The sequence below is a fragment of the Nyctereutes procyonoides genome, unplaced genomic scaffold, assembly GCF_905146905.1.
Source record: "Nyctereutes procyonoides isolate TBG_1078 unplaced genomic scaffold, NYPRO_anot_genome, whole genome shotgun sequence".
Classification (NCBI taxonomy): Eukaryota; Metazoa; Chordata; class Mammalia; order Carnivora; family Canidae; genus Nyctereutes; species Nyctereutes procyonoides.
Window position 1 is genome coordinate 33296439 of NW_026575049.1, and position 16171 is coordinate 33312609.

At 40.4% G+C, this 16171-nt stretch overlaps 1 protein-coding gene across 7 annotated transcripts in view; it reads right to left on the minus strand.

Moving 5' to 3' along the window:
- Positions 1-3886: 3886 nt before the first annotated feature.
- The window catches only part of TCP11L2 (t-complex 11 like 2), a 43445-nt gene continuing 31160 nt past the window's right edge, over positions 3887-16171 (minus strand). For all 7 annotated transcript variants that reach the window (XM_055327925.1, XM_055327922.1, XM_055327921.1 and 4 more), the window contains 4 exons: positions 14344-14531; positions 13955-14136; positions 11357-11529; positions 3887-6323 (listed from right to left, as the gene is read on the minus strand). In XM_055327925.1, coding sequence (XP_055183900.1) covers positions 6082-6323; positions 11357-11529; positions 13955-14136; positions 14344-14531 — 785 coding nt within the window. In that variant the 3' untranslated portion in view covers positions 3887-6081. The remainder of the gene's footprint in view (positions 6324-11356; positions 11530-13954; positions 14137-14343; positions 14532-16171) is intronic.

Consider the following 16171-nt stretch of genomic DNA (forward strand, 5'->3'; position numbering starts at 1 on the left):
TAAATCCCTAAGTATCTGACACCAGAGCTCATGCTTCCAGTCGCTCTATCACGATACCACACTGAGTGGATACGGTGGCAGAAGACACTCCAAGCAGAGAAAAACATCGTGAGCAGTGGCATGAGAGCTTTACACAGCACTACACCGAGTGTGGTTCTCCATCAGCCTGTCTATAGGGAAGTATCTATAAAGGACACTAGAAAGATCCAGTGGGGCTGGGCTGTTGTTAGCTTTTATGCCATGTTAAAGAAATTAGACCTTATTCTAAGAGGCTTCAACATGAAGACGCTAGAAACAAAAGAAAAAGATGGTCCTCTCTTCTTCAAAATCCCCAGACTGGGAGAAAACATGTGATCCTGATTTCTATACCTGAGTAAACAATAGAACTAGAAAAGACTACAAGTGTTGGAGAAAGAATATGGGCCCTTCAGTCTGAAAAGGCAAGGGCAAAGATGGGAGTCTGTGAAGCCTATCATTTCACAAATAGCAAGGTAAGAAAGAGCATGGACAGAAGCCCCTAACCACTGTAATCAGAGAACAGCCTGCATTTTGAGCAAGGATGGATGGTCCAAAAACCTCTTGCTGCTTGACATGCCCACAAGCCCCTTCTCTGAAAAGCCTTGCATTGTGTCAAGGGATCCACCCGTACTGTGAGAATTGATAGGGCCAGGAACCTACCAAAGACGGTGATGTAGGGGAGCCAAGGTGTCTTGTCATAAAGGAGACCCCTATCAGTGCAGGAGAGTGGGGAAGAGTGTCCATACTGAGTAATGGCAATTAGACCAAATAATTTCTCTCTGGGATGTTCTTAATGAGATATCAGAAGGAGGGCAGCCACAGAAAGACGCAGAGAAGTAAAATGCCAAGGATGCATTTGGTAGCATCATGACAGTCATTGAGAAATACTTTTGATTGGAGGCCCTTAGGACACCAATATAACAAGTAGTTTAGGAGCACACATTCCAGGGCTAGACTCCTCAGGTTCAAAAACACTAGCTCTGTGACCTTGAACAACTTCCTCAGTCAATCTGAGTTTCATTTTGCCTACATGGAAAATAGTGATAAAGTCAGTCTCTCAGGGTGTTGTGCATTTATAGATCAGGTGTATGAAGTGCTTAGAGTATTTCTTGCCATATGGCAAGTGCTCAGTGGCTATTGCTATTTAATTATTATTATTATTATTATATTCCTGAAAGATTAAAGAATTATATTCAGGTTCTCTATCAAGCCTGCCAGTGAAGCTGCTGAGACAGATTCCTGAGTTTTCTTTCTTCTCTATAAAGCCTTGCAATAAATGTCTCGGTCTCTTTCCATTGAAATCTGAAAGAGGCTCACGTAAGTTTAGAAAGAAAAAGAGAAAGCTTCACCCCAAAAATAGAGAATAAGAGGACATAAGTTGATAATACCAACATACTTTCTAAAAGATTAGATCATAAGTGATTACTAAATACAACTAGAACATGTTGGGTTTGTCACTTTGCTTTGCAGTTGACACCAAGGACAATTACCGCCACCTTCTGCATATCCTTGAGTTTCTCTGCCAATGACAATACTGAGCTTAATGAACCGTGGTTCTGATGGGATATGACAATTTCTTTTCTGATGTAGTTACGTGCTTGACCATCACAGCTCACAATACTAAAACCTCCTGAAGCTTGAAAGAGATTTAGGACTAATAAATTATAGTTATTTTAATGTATTCTGACTACATTATGCTTTAGTCTGCAGACAATTTTGAATACATTATTTGATTCTCACAACATCTCTGTGAGGTAGGATAGGAAACAGGCTCCAGGGGATTAAAACTGGCTTGAGTTCATAGAGCTATTAAGTAGAGGAAGTGAATTCAAACTCAGGTCTTGTGACTCCTCAGTCCCATGTTACTTTTACTAAACAATGAGTGGAAATTTTTGTGACTTAACATCCCCAGAAGTAGAACAAGCTGAACTTGAGTTGGAAGAATGATTCGAGTTAGAAATAAAAATATGTTGCACAACAGGTGGCGCACTTCACATTTGCCAACCAGCACTCTTTACTGCTTATCCTGGATCTGGCTTCAAAATCCTCTCTGCATGGTGCTCTGGAGAACTACGACTAAAAAAATCAGAGCAAGCACATGGTTTAAAATCTTTTTCATGGGAAGAAGTTCCATGGGGCTTGTGGAAGGAAGCTGGAAGGACCCGAGGTAGAGACTGCTAATGCTTACCAACATACCCAAATCGGCCTCTTCTTCCTCAACACATTGTTCTGCCTCTGTTGCAGTTATATGAGGCCACATGATTGAGTTCTGGCCAATGAACCATGAGTGGAAGTGGGCAAGCCTTTTCTTTCCCTATTTTCTGAGTGAATGGAGACTTTGAAGAGCTAGGGGGCAGCAGCAACAGAATGGACGAAGTTGGGCTACTGAAAGGCTGAATGGAGCAGCACCTCCCCCCCCCCCCCCCCCCCGCAGTCCACCAACCCACCCCCTGCTTTCAGCCATAATTTGAGAAATGTGGGTATGTGAGGCGACTGAGATCTGGGAACTATTTGTTCAACAGTTCATCTGCACACACCAATAAAAGTTGACTTCACATGCCTATACCTTCCCTTGAATCATTTTTTAGTGTTATTCTCAGAAGCAATGCTAGATTAGGTGGCCTCACACATTTCTCACATTCAAATTATTAAAACTTCACAAATGTATGTGATCATGGATTTTTGTTGTTGTTGTTGTTGTTGTTGTTTCTGCTATTCAACAAGCCTTTTCCATTTGGAAGAAATCTCTAGTTGGGTAACCTTGATGGGATCATGGGAATCTAAGGGTCAGCTACTCACTCATTCCATGCCCTACAAATCAGAGCGTGGGCACTTGGCCTGGATTCTTCTAACTGCTTGTTGATATCTGGGTTAAAACCCTTGAGCAAACGAAGCAAAGAAGCAAGGACAGTTGAGAAATGAATCTCTGGAGCTGTAAGACTGAATCCAGCTTGCATTGCATTCTGAATCCAGAGTCCTGCAGCTTGCATTGCCCTGGTTCCTACTCATTTTCAGAGCCCGATTTCCCAGATTAAGAAGATTCTGTGAGGTACTTGATACCTGTGCAATAAGCTCCTTTTCTGCTTCAGTTGGACTGGGTCCATTTCTGTTGCTTATACCACGTGTTCATGTGTGAGAGCACGTAGTACACAATCTACACAGAGGAATATTCCAGCACCAACAGCAACTGTTCTTGGCCGAGGTAATCTTCCCAAAATATAATTTCCAAATATATAATTTTTAAAACACAACCCTCCCATTTCAAAAGATTCAGATTCTTTATCTGTTTTAGGACAAACCCCCAAAATTTTAGCATTAGCATCTCAGAACCTTTTTACCACTCTCATTTCTCCTCCCCTCACTTTCACTTTTCTACCATATGCTGGTCCTTGGCTTGCCATCTATCCACCCCACTGCATTCACCATGCACTTGGCCTATTGTGACTTTTACTTTTTTAGGCTTTTGACAATTCCAGCCCATCCTTCCTACTGTAGTTCAAGAACAATCTCCATGAAATAAAATTTGATGGTATTCCCCATAGCACTATGTGTACTTGTTTTATGGCCTTTATTACACTTTGTTGTGATTGTTCACAAGTTTGTCCTTCTTCCTAGGTTATAAGCTTGAGGACAGTGTCTGTCGAGTCACTATGTATCACAATACTTAGGATACTCCTGGGCGTATAGTATATGCTCAGTAGGTATTTGTTGACTGATTGTCTGACTGTGTGAGTGAACATGACCTGATCTCTATAAGGCTCTGACAATCACCAGAAGAACCATTCTAGAACAACTACAATAAAGGCTGTACAATATCCCAGCCCTGAGCTACCCAAAGGTGGTTTAGAAAACAAAGAGACACTGGCTATCTTGATAATAACTTTTAATGTTTTAAAATTTAACTAGTGCACACAATACATGTTTTAGCAGAAGAATGAAAACGTGTGTTTGGTGCCTAATAAAATTGACATTACAAAATAAGACCGTGTTAAGAAAACCTCAAAAGTAGAAGTAAACATTTAAGTAGAACAAAACGAAAAACCCAAAAACAAATGAAAAAAATGCTAAGGGATATGCTTTTAAAATCATAATAAATGCAGTTGCCTAAATGCAGACTTGAGACGTTGAGATTTACTTTGGGACTTAAAAAAAAAAAGAAAAAGCAGCAGAATGCCCTTCATTTTAAATGTATTTTTAAAAATGTCTGCACATTGTTTTTCTGTTTGCAAATGCAGTATAATCAAGTATATATATATAAGAATACCAGCTGGATTCCAAACTACTGATAAAAAAGTACACCACCTGGTCTTCCCATTAAGCATACAGTTTACATCAGAAAGCAACAAGAAGTCACACTACATATTACTTTTCCATGTCAGACCCTCCCTGCTACCTATGCTCCAAAGTGAACACAGTTGAAAACTACTTCAACTGAAGAGAAAAAAATGAAAACAAAAACCTTCAGCACCTTATAGTTTCTAAGCACAGGACAACATGGGAAGACAGGAAATACAGGAAGAGAGAGAGAAAATGGGTAAGACCAGTGATGTGCTCTTCAGGAAAATTCTATGTATACACAGCTGCTCAGATAGAATGGCTGATTTATATATTGGTCATTCTGAGAAAAAAAAAAAGAGACTTTCAAAAGTTCCGCAAATTTTGGCAGATCCCTTCAAAATGTAAAGACTGGAGACACTTTATTCACACAATCATTTCCTAGAACTTTATCAAATAATTAAGTAGCACCATAATGGTGGAAGTCATAGTGAGGAAAAGTTGCTAAGGAAGAAAGGAGTATTCCTTTTTACTTCCTGCCCACTCTTCCCTACCAGAGTACTAAAGATTCGATGCTTAGGGAACAAAATAATCAAAATGTGTTTTATGGGAATGAAGTACTTTCTAGACTGTAGTGCTTCCCTTAACATTTCAAGAGAAGTATGTAATTCCAGGACAAGCAGATTTCTCTAAAATCCTGATGACAACCACTGCCAGCTTGGCAAAGTTTTGCTTTAATGCTCAAGAATGTCAGATGATAGTGATACTTAGAAGAGCATCTTGTCAACAGCGGGGTAAGAATTTAGTCAGCACAGGAGGCATCTGCTAGCAAGTTATATGGTTAAAAAAATTCAAAGTTCAACTAATTCTTTTTCAGATGTGAACTCCATTAAGAATGGGGATCTCCTGGGGGATCTGGTTTTGTTGTTAGCTTCCCTTCTTATAAATATATCAATTCAAACCACTCCTGCCTTATGTCAAAATATCAAAATCTTACATAAACCTTACCAAGCAAGGCCTGAGAAATGCAAGGACATTCACTAAGATATTTGTGCAAAAGTTGTTTCTCTCAGAGAGCAGGGTAAGTTTCAGGCAGAAACCAACCTCTGGGATAAAATTTTAGATGGGATTTTTTTTTTCCTATTTTCACTAAATAAACACTAGAAGTTTTATCTAAAATTTGTATAAGGCTTTAAAATATTTTTAATAAATTTAAGTTCTAGACAAATACTGACAATTGGTAATATAAAATGTGATTTGGTACATTTGTGGAATTTGAAGACTTACTATGTAAGTTTCTATTACACATTAATATTTAATTGTACATTTCAAATACAATTATGCTTACTTCACATCATTTATTGAGAACATTAAATCCCCTTGGTTACTCTCATGACTTCCAACCCTTTAAGAAGTTGTACCAAAATTAAAAATCATTAGATTTGATAGTGACAAGTGAGGAAATACAACTCCTTAAGGTTGAATGAATAAGCCATATATGAATGCTTATGAAAACATTTACAAATATTATATAGGTAATATAATTAATTACAAATTACTTTCTGTCCATTAAAAACATCTCTTTTGAATTTGAAAATGATGCATGAATAGGGTGTATACAATGTGCATGTTTTCTGCAACGTTAATATTACTGGATTATACAAATTCAGGCTAACACTGCACCATGAACACGACTGAGAATGTGCCATATCTGTAATGCCACTGGTGGAAACAGACTGGGTACCAAAGTGCTGGATTTTCAACCTTGCATCCAATGTCAGTTCCTCTTTAGTCAGAAGATGAAGCATCTGCCTTTCCCATGGCTTCCTCGCCGAAGAGCAGCTTTCGAAGTATATTTGCATAAAATGGTCCATACACTTGTTTGTTGAGATTCACAATGTTTGCAAATTGAGAGCCTAGCTCTTCCAACTCCTGTTGAATGACAGCAAGGCCTCCTGGCATGGGAGGCATGCATTTTTGAGGACTTGGAAGACAAAGTAGGCTTTTCATGTATAGTTGGATTCGTTTATCTGAGGAAAAAAATAAGATATCTTTTAATCTGTCCCATTATTAAAGAACATGATTTTTAAAAAGCAAATGAGAATAATAATTACAGTGGGTGAATTGCCATAATATTCCCAATTTTCTGCCCTCCCTGTATCCATGTCCTTTATGAGGTTGCCTTGCAGCTCTTCCCATCAAAGGCTATAGACTATCTCCCCATATCTTGAATTGGGACTGGCCTCATGGTTGGTTTTGGCTGATACAGAAGGTCACAGAAGTGCCGATATGCTAGTGGCATACAGAGACTCCAAGTGCCGTGGGTCACATCTGCTTTCTCTACCCACCCCTGCACATGAACAAGCCTGGGCGGGGTGAGAGACCACACTGAGGGAAGCCTGGCTGTTCCACGTGAGGCCATCCTAGACCAACTTGTAGCCAAAAAGCTTACAAATGCTAGAGAGAGACCAGGAAAGGTCAGCAGAGCTACCTAGCCAACGCAGAGCTGACTGTGTATGCATGTGTGAGTCCAGCAAGACCAGATGAACTACCTAGGTGCCCCCACGGACTTATGAGCAACACTAAAGATTTGTGTTTTTTTAAGCGATGGAGTGTGAGGTGCCTTGTTACGCAGCGATGGCTGAGAGACAAAAAGCATAGAGCACCTTTGGAGTAGGACAGGGACTCTTTTACAAAAACTTAACACTTAGTGTCCATAATTTTTTTATTTATGTACATGAAAGTTGAGTTTGTAAACTGGCACTGCCAGTTTGGTCCCACAAAATGTTTTGTGTTTTTTTTTTATATATAGAAACTATTTAAAATCAGGGGATTTTCCATCGAAATCCAAATTTCCTGTTCCTCTTGAAAAATCTAGAGATCAGACAAACTTGGAGGCACAAATTAACTCATGACCAGAGTAACCACACATCCAGGTTTTCCCAGTACAGTCACGGTTTACATCTATTGTCCTGGCATAATTAACAAAAATACTCTAAAAAGTGTCATGGTTTGGACAATAAATTATACAGTTACCCTACCTACAGCCAACAATGGAGGCACTGAGGAGGGCTGCCCCAACTGGCACTCCAGTTTGCCATTTTCTCCATCCTCCTACTTCCCTGCTTCAGTCTATTTGCATGTAAGGCAACTTTACAAAAGGATGCAAATGTATAAGTAAATTAGGCTGCGATAGTATTGGTCAAATAGTTACTGGACAGGCCAGACCCGCTATAGGCCATGCTGCCCCAAGGACTTTCTTTGGATTTGGAAATGGAAACTTCACAAAGAAAAGTTTACTAAGGAGAACACAGTCCATAGGCTATGGACAATGATCACATTAATGAAACACTGGTCTTCAAACACTTCTCCCAAAAGTCACACATTGTAGCCAGATCTGACCTAGAACTCTAAGTTCCCAACGTCACATGTCCTTGTCTTAGCCACAACTGTTTTCTCTTGCGAGACAACCCTTCCCTCTCACCTCACCTCTGCCCAAAGTCTAAAAGATCCTTCAATGCCAAACCTAAAGTTACCTCCTTTCTGTGGCTTTCCCTAACATCCATCAGACAATCATGCCATATTACTGTTACTTAAGAACATGTGTCTTTCTCCCTTCTAAGACAAGGAGTTCCCTGAGGATGAGGGCTGTGTCTTTTTTTTTTATCTTTATATCCCTGGCCTCACATGTGGAATACACATCACTGAACTGAACTGAAATGAAGTAAGAATGGAATGAAAAAGTTCAGTAAAGGTGACTATGTCCAATTGAAAACAAGAGAGTCAGGGAGGAATGGGGTGGGCAAAGAGAACTTGGCCTCACCTGTAATTTGGAAACAAGAAGAAATCATTTGTGTATGTATCACTTATACAATTGAAAATTACTTTTAAAAACTGAGATAGCTACAAGCACACAAATAATCTACAAAGCAGGTAATCTAAAAAATAATTTTCCCCTGGTTTTCATATGCATTTGAAAAAAAGCTGGTTTGAAAGAAAACTTTTCTAGTTATCTTAAAAGGCTAAGAACACAGTGGGAGTTATACTCCCATTGTAAATAAACAGCACATCCATCAAGAACAAAAGGTGGCAGACTATGGGTACCAGAAAGAGGGAAAGAAAACCAAGGCTAACTGGTCCTTCTTATGCCTCCAGGTTCCTCTAAGAGCTTAATTTACTTCAACTCTTCTGCAAGCAGAAAATTAAGAGTCAATTGTGTACTGAATTTCCCGTTAGACTGGTTGCCTACTCTCTGGAGCCCAGGTCTGTTTTTATCACAGATATGGTCCGAACACCTTCCTGCAAGATTGTTTAAAGAAAGAAACTCTTTCAAAACTGTTATTATGCTGACAAGTGGTTCTGTCTCCTCTGTGGATGAGTCGGTTTTTAGGCCAAGACTAAAATGACAGAAGTATTTGTTCAGTTAGGAGCAGCCAAACTGAGTCCCTGCCAAAGGCGTGCCCTTGGCTTCCAGAGTCGTTCGGGAGGGCCACTCAAGTGAGTCATTTGAGTTTCTAGGCAACGATACTTTGAATGAGGTTAAAAATGCTTTCAGTTTGCAAAAGAGCAGGAAAGTTGGACTGGGAATAGCTGGGTGGAAAAAAAAAGTGCTTTATGGGATTTTAAGAGGCCACCATGGGGTGGTGCATCCAGCTGGGGCATCCCAACTTCCCTCCTGAATTACAAATATTTCCCTTAACCACAGCAAGGGCACAGAAGACACCCGAATGCTCCTGCCACTGTGCCAACCCACAGCAGGGCTCCAGTTCTGACTACAGTGCCCACTGGGAGTAGTTAAGAATATGAGCTCTGGAGTCTGACTCATTGAGAGTCCCTAGTCTGCAACCAGCTGGTTATATGAGTTACCCAGCTAAGTCTCTGATGCGCTCACCCCTTCTACAAATACAGTTGATCCTTGAACAACATGGAGGTGAGGGGCACTGACTGTTCTCATACAGTCAAAAACTTACATAGAACTTTTTGGCTCCCCAAAAGCCTGACTACTAATAGCCTACTGTTGACCAGAAGCCTTACTGATAACATAAGCAGTTAATTAACACATATTTTATGTATTTCATTCTTATAATAGGCTAGAGAAGGCAAAGTGTTATTAAGAAAATCATAAGGAGGGATCCCTGGGTGGCGCAGCGGTTTGGCGCCTGCCTTTGGCCCAGGGCACGATCCTGGAGACCCGGGATCGAATCCCACATCGGGCTCCCGGTGCATGGAGCCTGCTTCTCCCTCTGCCTGTGTCTCTGCCTCTCTCTCTCTCTCTCCATGACTATCATAAATAAATTAAAAAAAAAAAATTAAAAAAAAAAAAAGAAAATCATAAGGAAAACACATTTACAGTACTGTATCAAAGAAAATCTGCATGTAAGGGACCTGAGCAGTTCAAACACATATTGCTTAAGGGTCGGCTGTATTTACTAAATGCCATCTGTGGGTCCAGCCTGGTACAGGGATATAGCAGAGAAACATGCGTTCTATCCTCATGAGGCTTGCACACTAGTGGGGCTAGTGGTATGTGGTAGAGACTGCAGACAGTCTGCCCCTCCTCCTCCCAGGTATGGGCTGCCCTGCTGGAGACCACAGGCTGTGAGGACACAAAGGAGTAGGCAGTGAAGGCATGCAGGGAAGGGCTTAGTTCCAGGGGGCTGCAGCTATGCTGTGTTTGTCACTGTCGTCCAGGGTCACCTCTAAGAAGCCCACAGTGCTGCACACTGGCACTACTCCTTTCTGGGAAGCAGTTAAAGCCTTGAGCTTTTAGTGGCCTAAATCTCCAGCATTCCATGTCCCCAGGGGTAAGGATGAGAGAAACTATGTGAGAGCCTCAAATATATAATGACAAGCCTTTGTACTCTTAGGGAAGTCAGTGTTGTACATTGAAAACTTGCAGATGAGCCATAGGTCCCATTCCTCTTCTCCTCCTTCTGGTCTTTATTCCTCACTCTCTGCTGCAGACACTTGCTTTGTGCCCCACATCACCCTCTCCCCCTCCTTCTGGCTACAGCACCCCAATTTGGTCTGGGGGAAATCATCTCCTCTCTCCTCTCAGACCAGGTGCTGCAAGGAAAGCAGACTCACTCTGGCTCCAGGAACTGAACACACATCTCAAGCTCCAGTTCCTTCCCCTCTGGCCACCATGATTGATTCAAGAATGTGGTTTGACCTACAGCCATGCCAACTGGACCCAATGAGTCTCAATTCTGGGGTCATTATTTGGGTTAACAGTAAAGCCAATATCTTGTTTTTCACTTGACTGCAATGTGGAAAGATACAGGCTGGAGCTGAAGCTGTCTTGCCATGATAGAAAAGAGCCTATCTGTGATGACAGCCAGCCCAAAGGAAGGCAGTGTTGAAGAGTAGAGGTGGGGAAACTAGTGCCAGTGACACAGTCTGAACTCTAAGCCATATAGAGCCAGTCCTGCTCTGCTCTTATTGGTTATGTGAGAAAATGCACTTCCTTCTTGCTTAAGCTGGTTCAGTTCTGTCACAGGTAATAGAAAGAGTCCTAACTGATGCATTCTCCATTTTCCCGACTCACCAACATAACTTGACACCGAGATAGTCACTTGCCTAGAAACCAAATACAAAAAAAGCCCACCATCATGTGCCCCAGTTCCACAGGCTCTTTACTCATTGTCTCTTTAAGTCTGACCGAGAAAGAGGCCTTAGCTCCCCGAGCCTTGCTCACAGCAGAATTGGTATCTATTTTCTGTGAACTTACTGCCAGCGGGTTTGGATTGTTGCACTAATCTAGGATTTTAACATTACTGATAGCATTACGATATTTTCTTCATAAAAATCTATTGGCTGGATAGTAAGACAGAGGGCCCTCGAACATTCCCCTACTCTATTATTACATATACACACAGAATAAGCAATGAGTCTCAAACCTTTGAAATTTACAATTTCTTTCTTTATATTTTTAATATTTATTCTCCAAAAGGAACAGGTAATCTGTTTAAGACTAAAATGCAACTGACACTTGACACTAGTCAAAACCGGCAAATTAAAGCAAATTGGAATTGAAGCAGAAACCAATAAAAACATGACTCACCAATCAAGGACCAGATAGGATTGTCCTCCTCCTCGATGCTTGAAAATTGACCTATAAGATTAGCTTGGACCTCAGCATTTAAAGTGGATAAACCTCTCTCCACCAGGGCTTTGTTAACCTCAACACAAGTCTGAACACCAATGGAATTCAGGACTTCCTTCAAGTTAAAGGTCCTAAAAAAAACATGAAACAAAACTGCATCAGGAATAGGTTTTTTTGTTCAGCAGTTTATATCTATCTTTTAATATACCAACTTGTTTCAAATGTCTGTCACTTTTCATTTACAAAGACAGTAAGTACCTCTATTAGCATGAACTTAGAATATAGTAACTCCTCCCAAGCACCAACCCTTATGTGTAGCAGATTTTTAAATACTTAAAACCATTCAATTCCATAGGTACTGTTTAGTTAGGAAAGCAAAATCAGAAAAGTATGGTCCCCGAAAATACGTCTGCAACTCCATTTTCATGCAGGACCATCAGAAAGGAAAATACCTACTTACTTCTTAAAATAAACGCTTTGGTCTGAACAAATTAATTCAAATTTTGTTTTTGTTTTTGTTTTTTTGTCAAATCTATGCTTATAAAATGAAGTAAGAATCAATTCCTTTATGCCTCAACAGTGAATCTATAAAACCAACCAAAAACAAGAAATGAAGGGGCACCTGGGTGGCTCAGGGTCAGTTAAGCAACCAACTCTTGGTTTCAGCTCAGGTCATGATCCTAAGGTCCTGGGATCAAGCCCTGCACTAGATGCTGTACTCAGAGCAGGGAGTCTGCTTGAAGTTCTCTTACTCTTCTTCTGCCCCTCCCCCCACTTGTGATATCTCCCTCTCTCTCTCTCAAATAAAAAACCCACAAGAAATGTGTGTTAAAAAACCCACGAGAAATGAAGATATTCAGATGTTAATACCATAATGACAAATTACCTAAAATTCTTGACCTGTCATGATCAAAAAAGCTCCTTCCTACTGTTACTTTCAAGTAACTTTAAAAAAAATCCCAGAAAACTATGAAAAGCAATTGGCAGAGGGTTATTTAAGAGGTAAGGAAAAAGACATGATCAGAAAGGGCATGTGGTGCGTCCACGCCTTTAGGGAATGATGATTAAAAATGTCTCTTACCATCCAGAAATGGTCTTTAAAGATAACTCTGCAAAAATGGGAATTAAAGGATGAGAGGACAGGAGTGGGTATGGGAAATTAAAACAATAAAGCAATCAGAGGAGCAGAGCATCTATAAAGAAGAGATTTTACAACTAACCAGTTATTAGCAAGCAGCATGTGCCAGACACCTGCACTATGTGCTTCATGGTGAATCATCTTAAGTTCCCACATCTGTAAGTAAGCACAATCATCCCTTCTTACAAGTGAGAGAATGAGGCCCAGAGTGATTTGGGAATTTGTTCAAAGGTACCTAACAAGCTAATAGCAGAGCTGGAACTTAAACCCTGATCTGTCTGACCTGAAGCTTGACTTCTTAGTAACTACTTTGTTATATGCTTTATATTACTACTTAGCAGCATTGTGGGTTCTCTAAAGGTTTAATAAATAAAAATTTCTGGAAAGAAATAGTTACCATGTGGGGAAATGCTAAGGTAAAACCAGCTGCAAACCTAGAGAAAGTTCCTTTCAATTCTAGGTCTTGGGTCCTGGAATGTGAAGGAAATGAGCCTGGCTGATTAGCACAGAAGCAGAAGAGGAAGGGACTTGACACAGCCCAGGGCTCAGGCCTTGGACTGCCCTTTTACTCGCTGTGCACCCCAAGGCAAATCCCATTCTCTCTGACAACTTTGGATGCTATAATCACTCAGGCTCCTCTTGGCTCTTAATATTCTAGGATTTTATCAAATAATTTATGTGTTTTCTGAATAATGGGAAAGAGATGGAAGAATAGATGCAACTCACTCCAAAGATAGGAATGAGCAATGTAAGGTCTTGAAAATACCTGAAAGGGGACACAGCAAGAGGAGGTGACCCATATAAGACCCACGAAAACATCAGATCATTGACTAAGATTAGGAATTTTCTGACTTGCACAGGATTTGCAACAGGATGATCTAAATGCAAAATCTAAACGAGATCTAAGGTTTGATACTGGAAATGAATATAGCAAAAACAAGACCTTCACTGGACTTGTGTCACATCACTGAAGGACAGTATGACACTACTTCTAAAGACTTGATAGCAGGCTGGATCGGTAAAGTTGGTATATACTTCATTGCAGAAAAATGATGGAATCAGAACTGAATAGGAAAGCCTCCATGATAAGGCTTTCTAAACACATAGCTTGGAATTCTGGTTTTGTTTGTTTCACAGCACTGCCAAATAAGAGCTCTTGCACATGCCCATCCTAAGTGGAAATATGACACTCACTCTGGGACTTGTCATGGAAAAGACCTCTCCCTTCTTATGAAAGGAAATATAAACCTTTAGAGAGAGATATTAAAAGAAATTCTAGAAAAAGAAGATATAAAATAGGCTTCTCTAAAGTACAGCCCTGAATATCACATCCAGACATCCAGGATTATTCACAATCTCTGAAACACACGCAGAGCCTTAATATGAGGATGAGGATGATATAAACACTTGGAACTTACTCTTTGTTCATGCCTTCAAGTAGAACAGCTGAAATCCTTTTTAACCTGTTTGCAAGCTCAGGGAGGCCTTCTGTAAGAGCACCCACCATGTTGTTGGTAATTAGGGACAGGCAGGCAATAATTTTCAATTGATTCAGCTTTTCTGTCAGTTCCTGAAGACGTGCTCCATCTGTCATGAGTGTCTAGCATATTTATTTTAAATGTAAAAATAGAAAGGGAAGCTCAATACCATGAAAATATAAAACAAGCAATGTTACATCCAAACTCCCATTTCTATCGGATTTCAGGAAAGTCATTAAACCACATGCAACACTAGACCAACTGATGCACAGATAGAACTTGAGAATTAAAATGATGGAAAACTTGAGGGAAGGAAAAAACCCACTCACCTCTGGTAATTCCTTTTTCTGATAATCCCACTGTAACAGTTTTAAATAACTGTTATTTAGCACCAGCGTAGGGCTCAGGCTTGGTTTAGAGCTGTTTTCAGCCCCAGGAGTTAAAGCAGTCTCAGAGATAGAAAGTAGTTCTTCATTGACAGATTCTTTTATCCATTCTGTAGTTTGATCAAGAGCACCTATAAGTGAAAAGGCCACATATTTGTCCTATTGCTGTTGATCCCTTGTGTGCATTCTACATGGTGGAATGTTAAGTTAGGAGCTAGGCATGAATGAAAAGACAGGCACACCTCTGAAGGAGCTTATAGTGCAGATGGGAGACAGAGCTGTAAACCAACAATTAGAGCAGAATACAACAAATGCTAGAAGGCACAGGAGTGGAGGGAGCAGACACTGTCCAGGACAGTCTAAGATGAAGAGCTCTGTAAATGACACCTGAAGATATAAGGCAGACTATCACTCCAGGCCCAGCAAATGGCACATACAGAAACCCAGAATAGTGAGGGAATATGGCACATTCTGGATGCTACAAGCATATCTGTACTGCTGGTCCATAGAAAATGAGGGAGAGTAGTATCAGATGACACTGGGGAGGTAGGCAGAATCCAGCTCACACACAACCTTGAATTCTGTGCAGAGAAGGTATTTAGACAAAGGCATTGTTTATTAAACATTTTTGGGTCCTGGGCCCCCTGAGTGTCTGATTAGAGCCATGCCTTTCCCAAAATGCACATGCATGCTAGTGTGCACACTTATACTTTTGACCCAGTTCTAGGGTTTCCCACTAGAAACAATCTGCTTTTTATACCACATTGCTTATAAAACTGTATTTGGTAGAATTTATAAGGTGGAAATTGCTAAAAGAAAAAAATTGCAGACTGAACACAGTAGATTTTTTTTTAAAAGCACCAGAGAATGAAATAAAGAATAGTGATCCTGAAATGCTTCCTCAGACCCAGCGTTTGAGCAGGGGTAATTTGTCAGCAGCTCTGGTTGCCACACCAGAGCAATATTACCTCAGAATTTCATAACTTTGCTTCTCCTCAGTTGGCAAATGTTCTAATTCTGTTCATAAAGATGTAAAATTTGTAGTCTTTTATTTAAAGGATATCCAACAGAAAGAGAGAAAAGGGGGGATCTTTGTGGATACAATTACAACGTGGTGTTAATAAGCATTTATACTGCATGCTCAATCATTTACAGCTGACACATTTAAAAGCCCATTTAGTTATCTCAAAAGCAACAGTGTACCATAGTGATTCTCAATCGTGGGTGATTTTAGAATCACCTGGAGAGCTTGAAAAAGAAAAGAATGATCTTGGGCACAGCTCCTGGAGATTCTGATTTAATCAGTCTGAGATGGGGCTCAGGCATCTGTGTTTAAACACCCCAGGTGATCCTATTATGAAGCCATAATTAAGTATGACTGGTAAAGCAGAAAGAGCATGAGTTCAGAGTGAAACATCAGCTTTCCTCTAAGGGATCTACTGAGATGTTATTCCCACAAGCTAGTACACTGACCATTCTAAGTGGCTCCAAAACCAAGGTCAACCCCGTGGGACACTGGTACCCTTTATTCTTCATATGGGCAGTAATTCTCTTCATTCATTCATTCATTCATTCATTCATTCAATGATAACTGAACACTGAATATGCAGTAGGTACTGTATCAAGTGCTGTGTAGTCTTAGATGAGTAAACATGTTCCGTGCACTCAAGAAGCTCTTAGTCTACTAGGAGGGGGAAACACGAGAACAGGCAATAGCCTCCCAGGTGCATTTACCTAAGAATTTCCTAGGAGCTGTGGAGGCCCAGGAGCA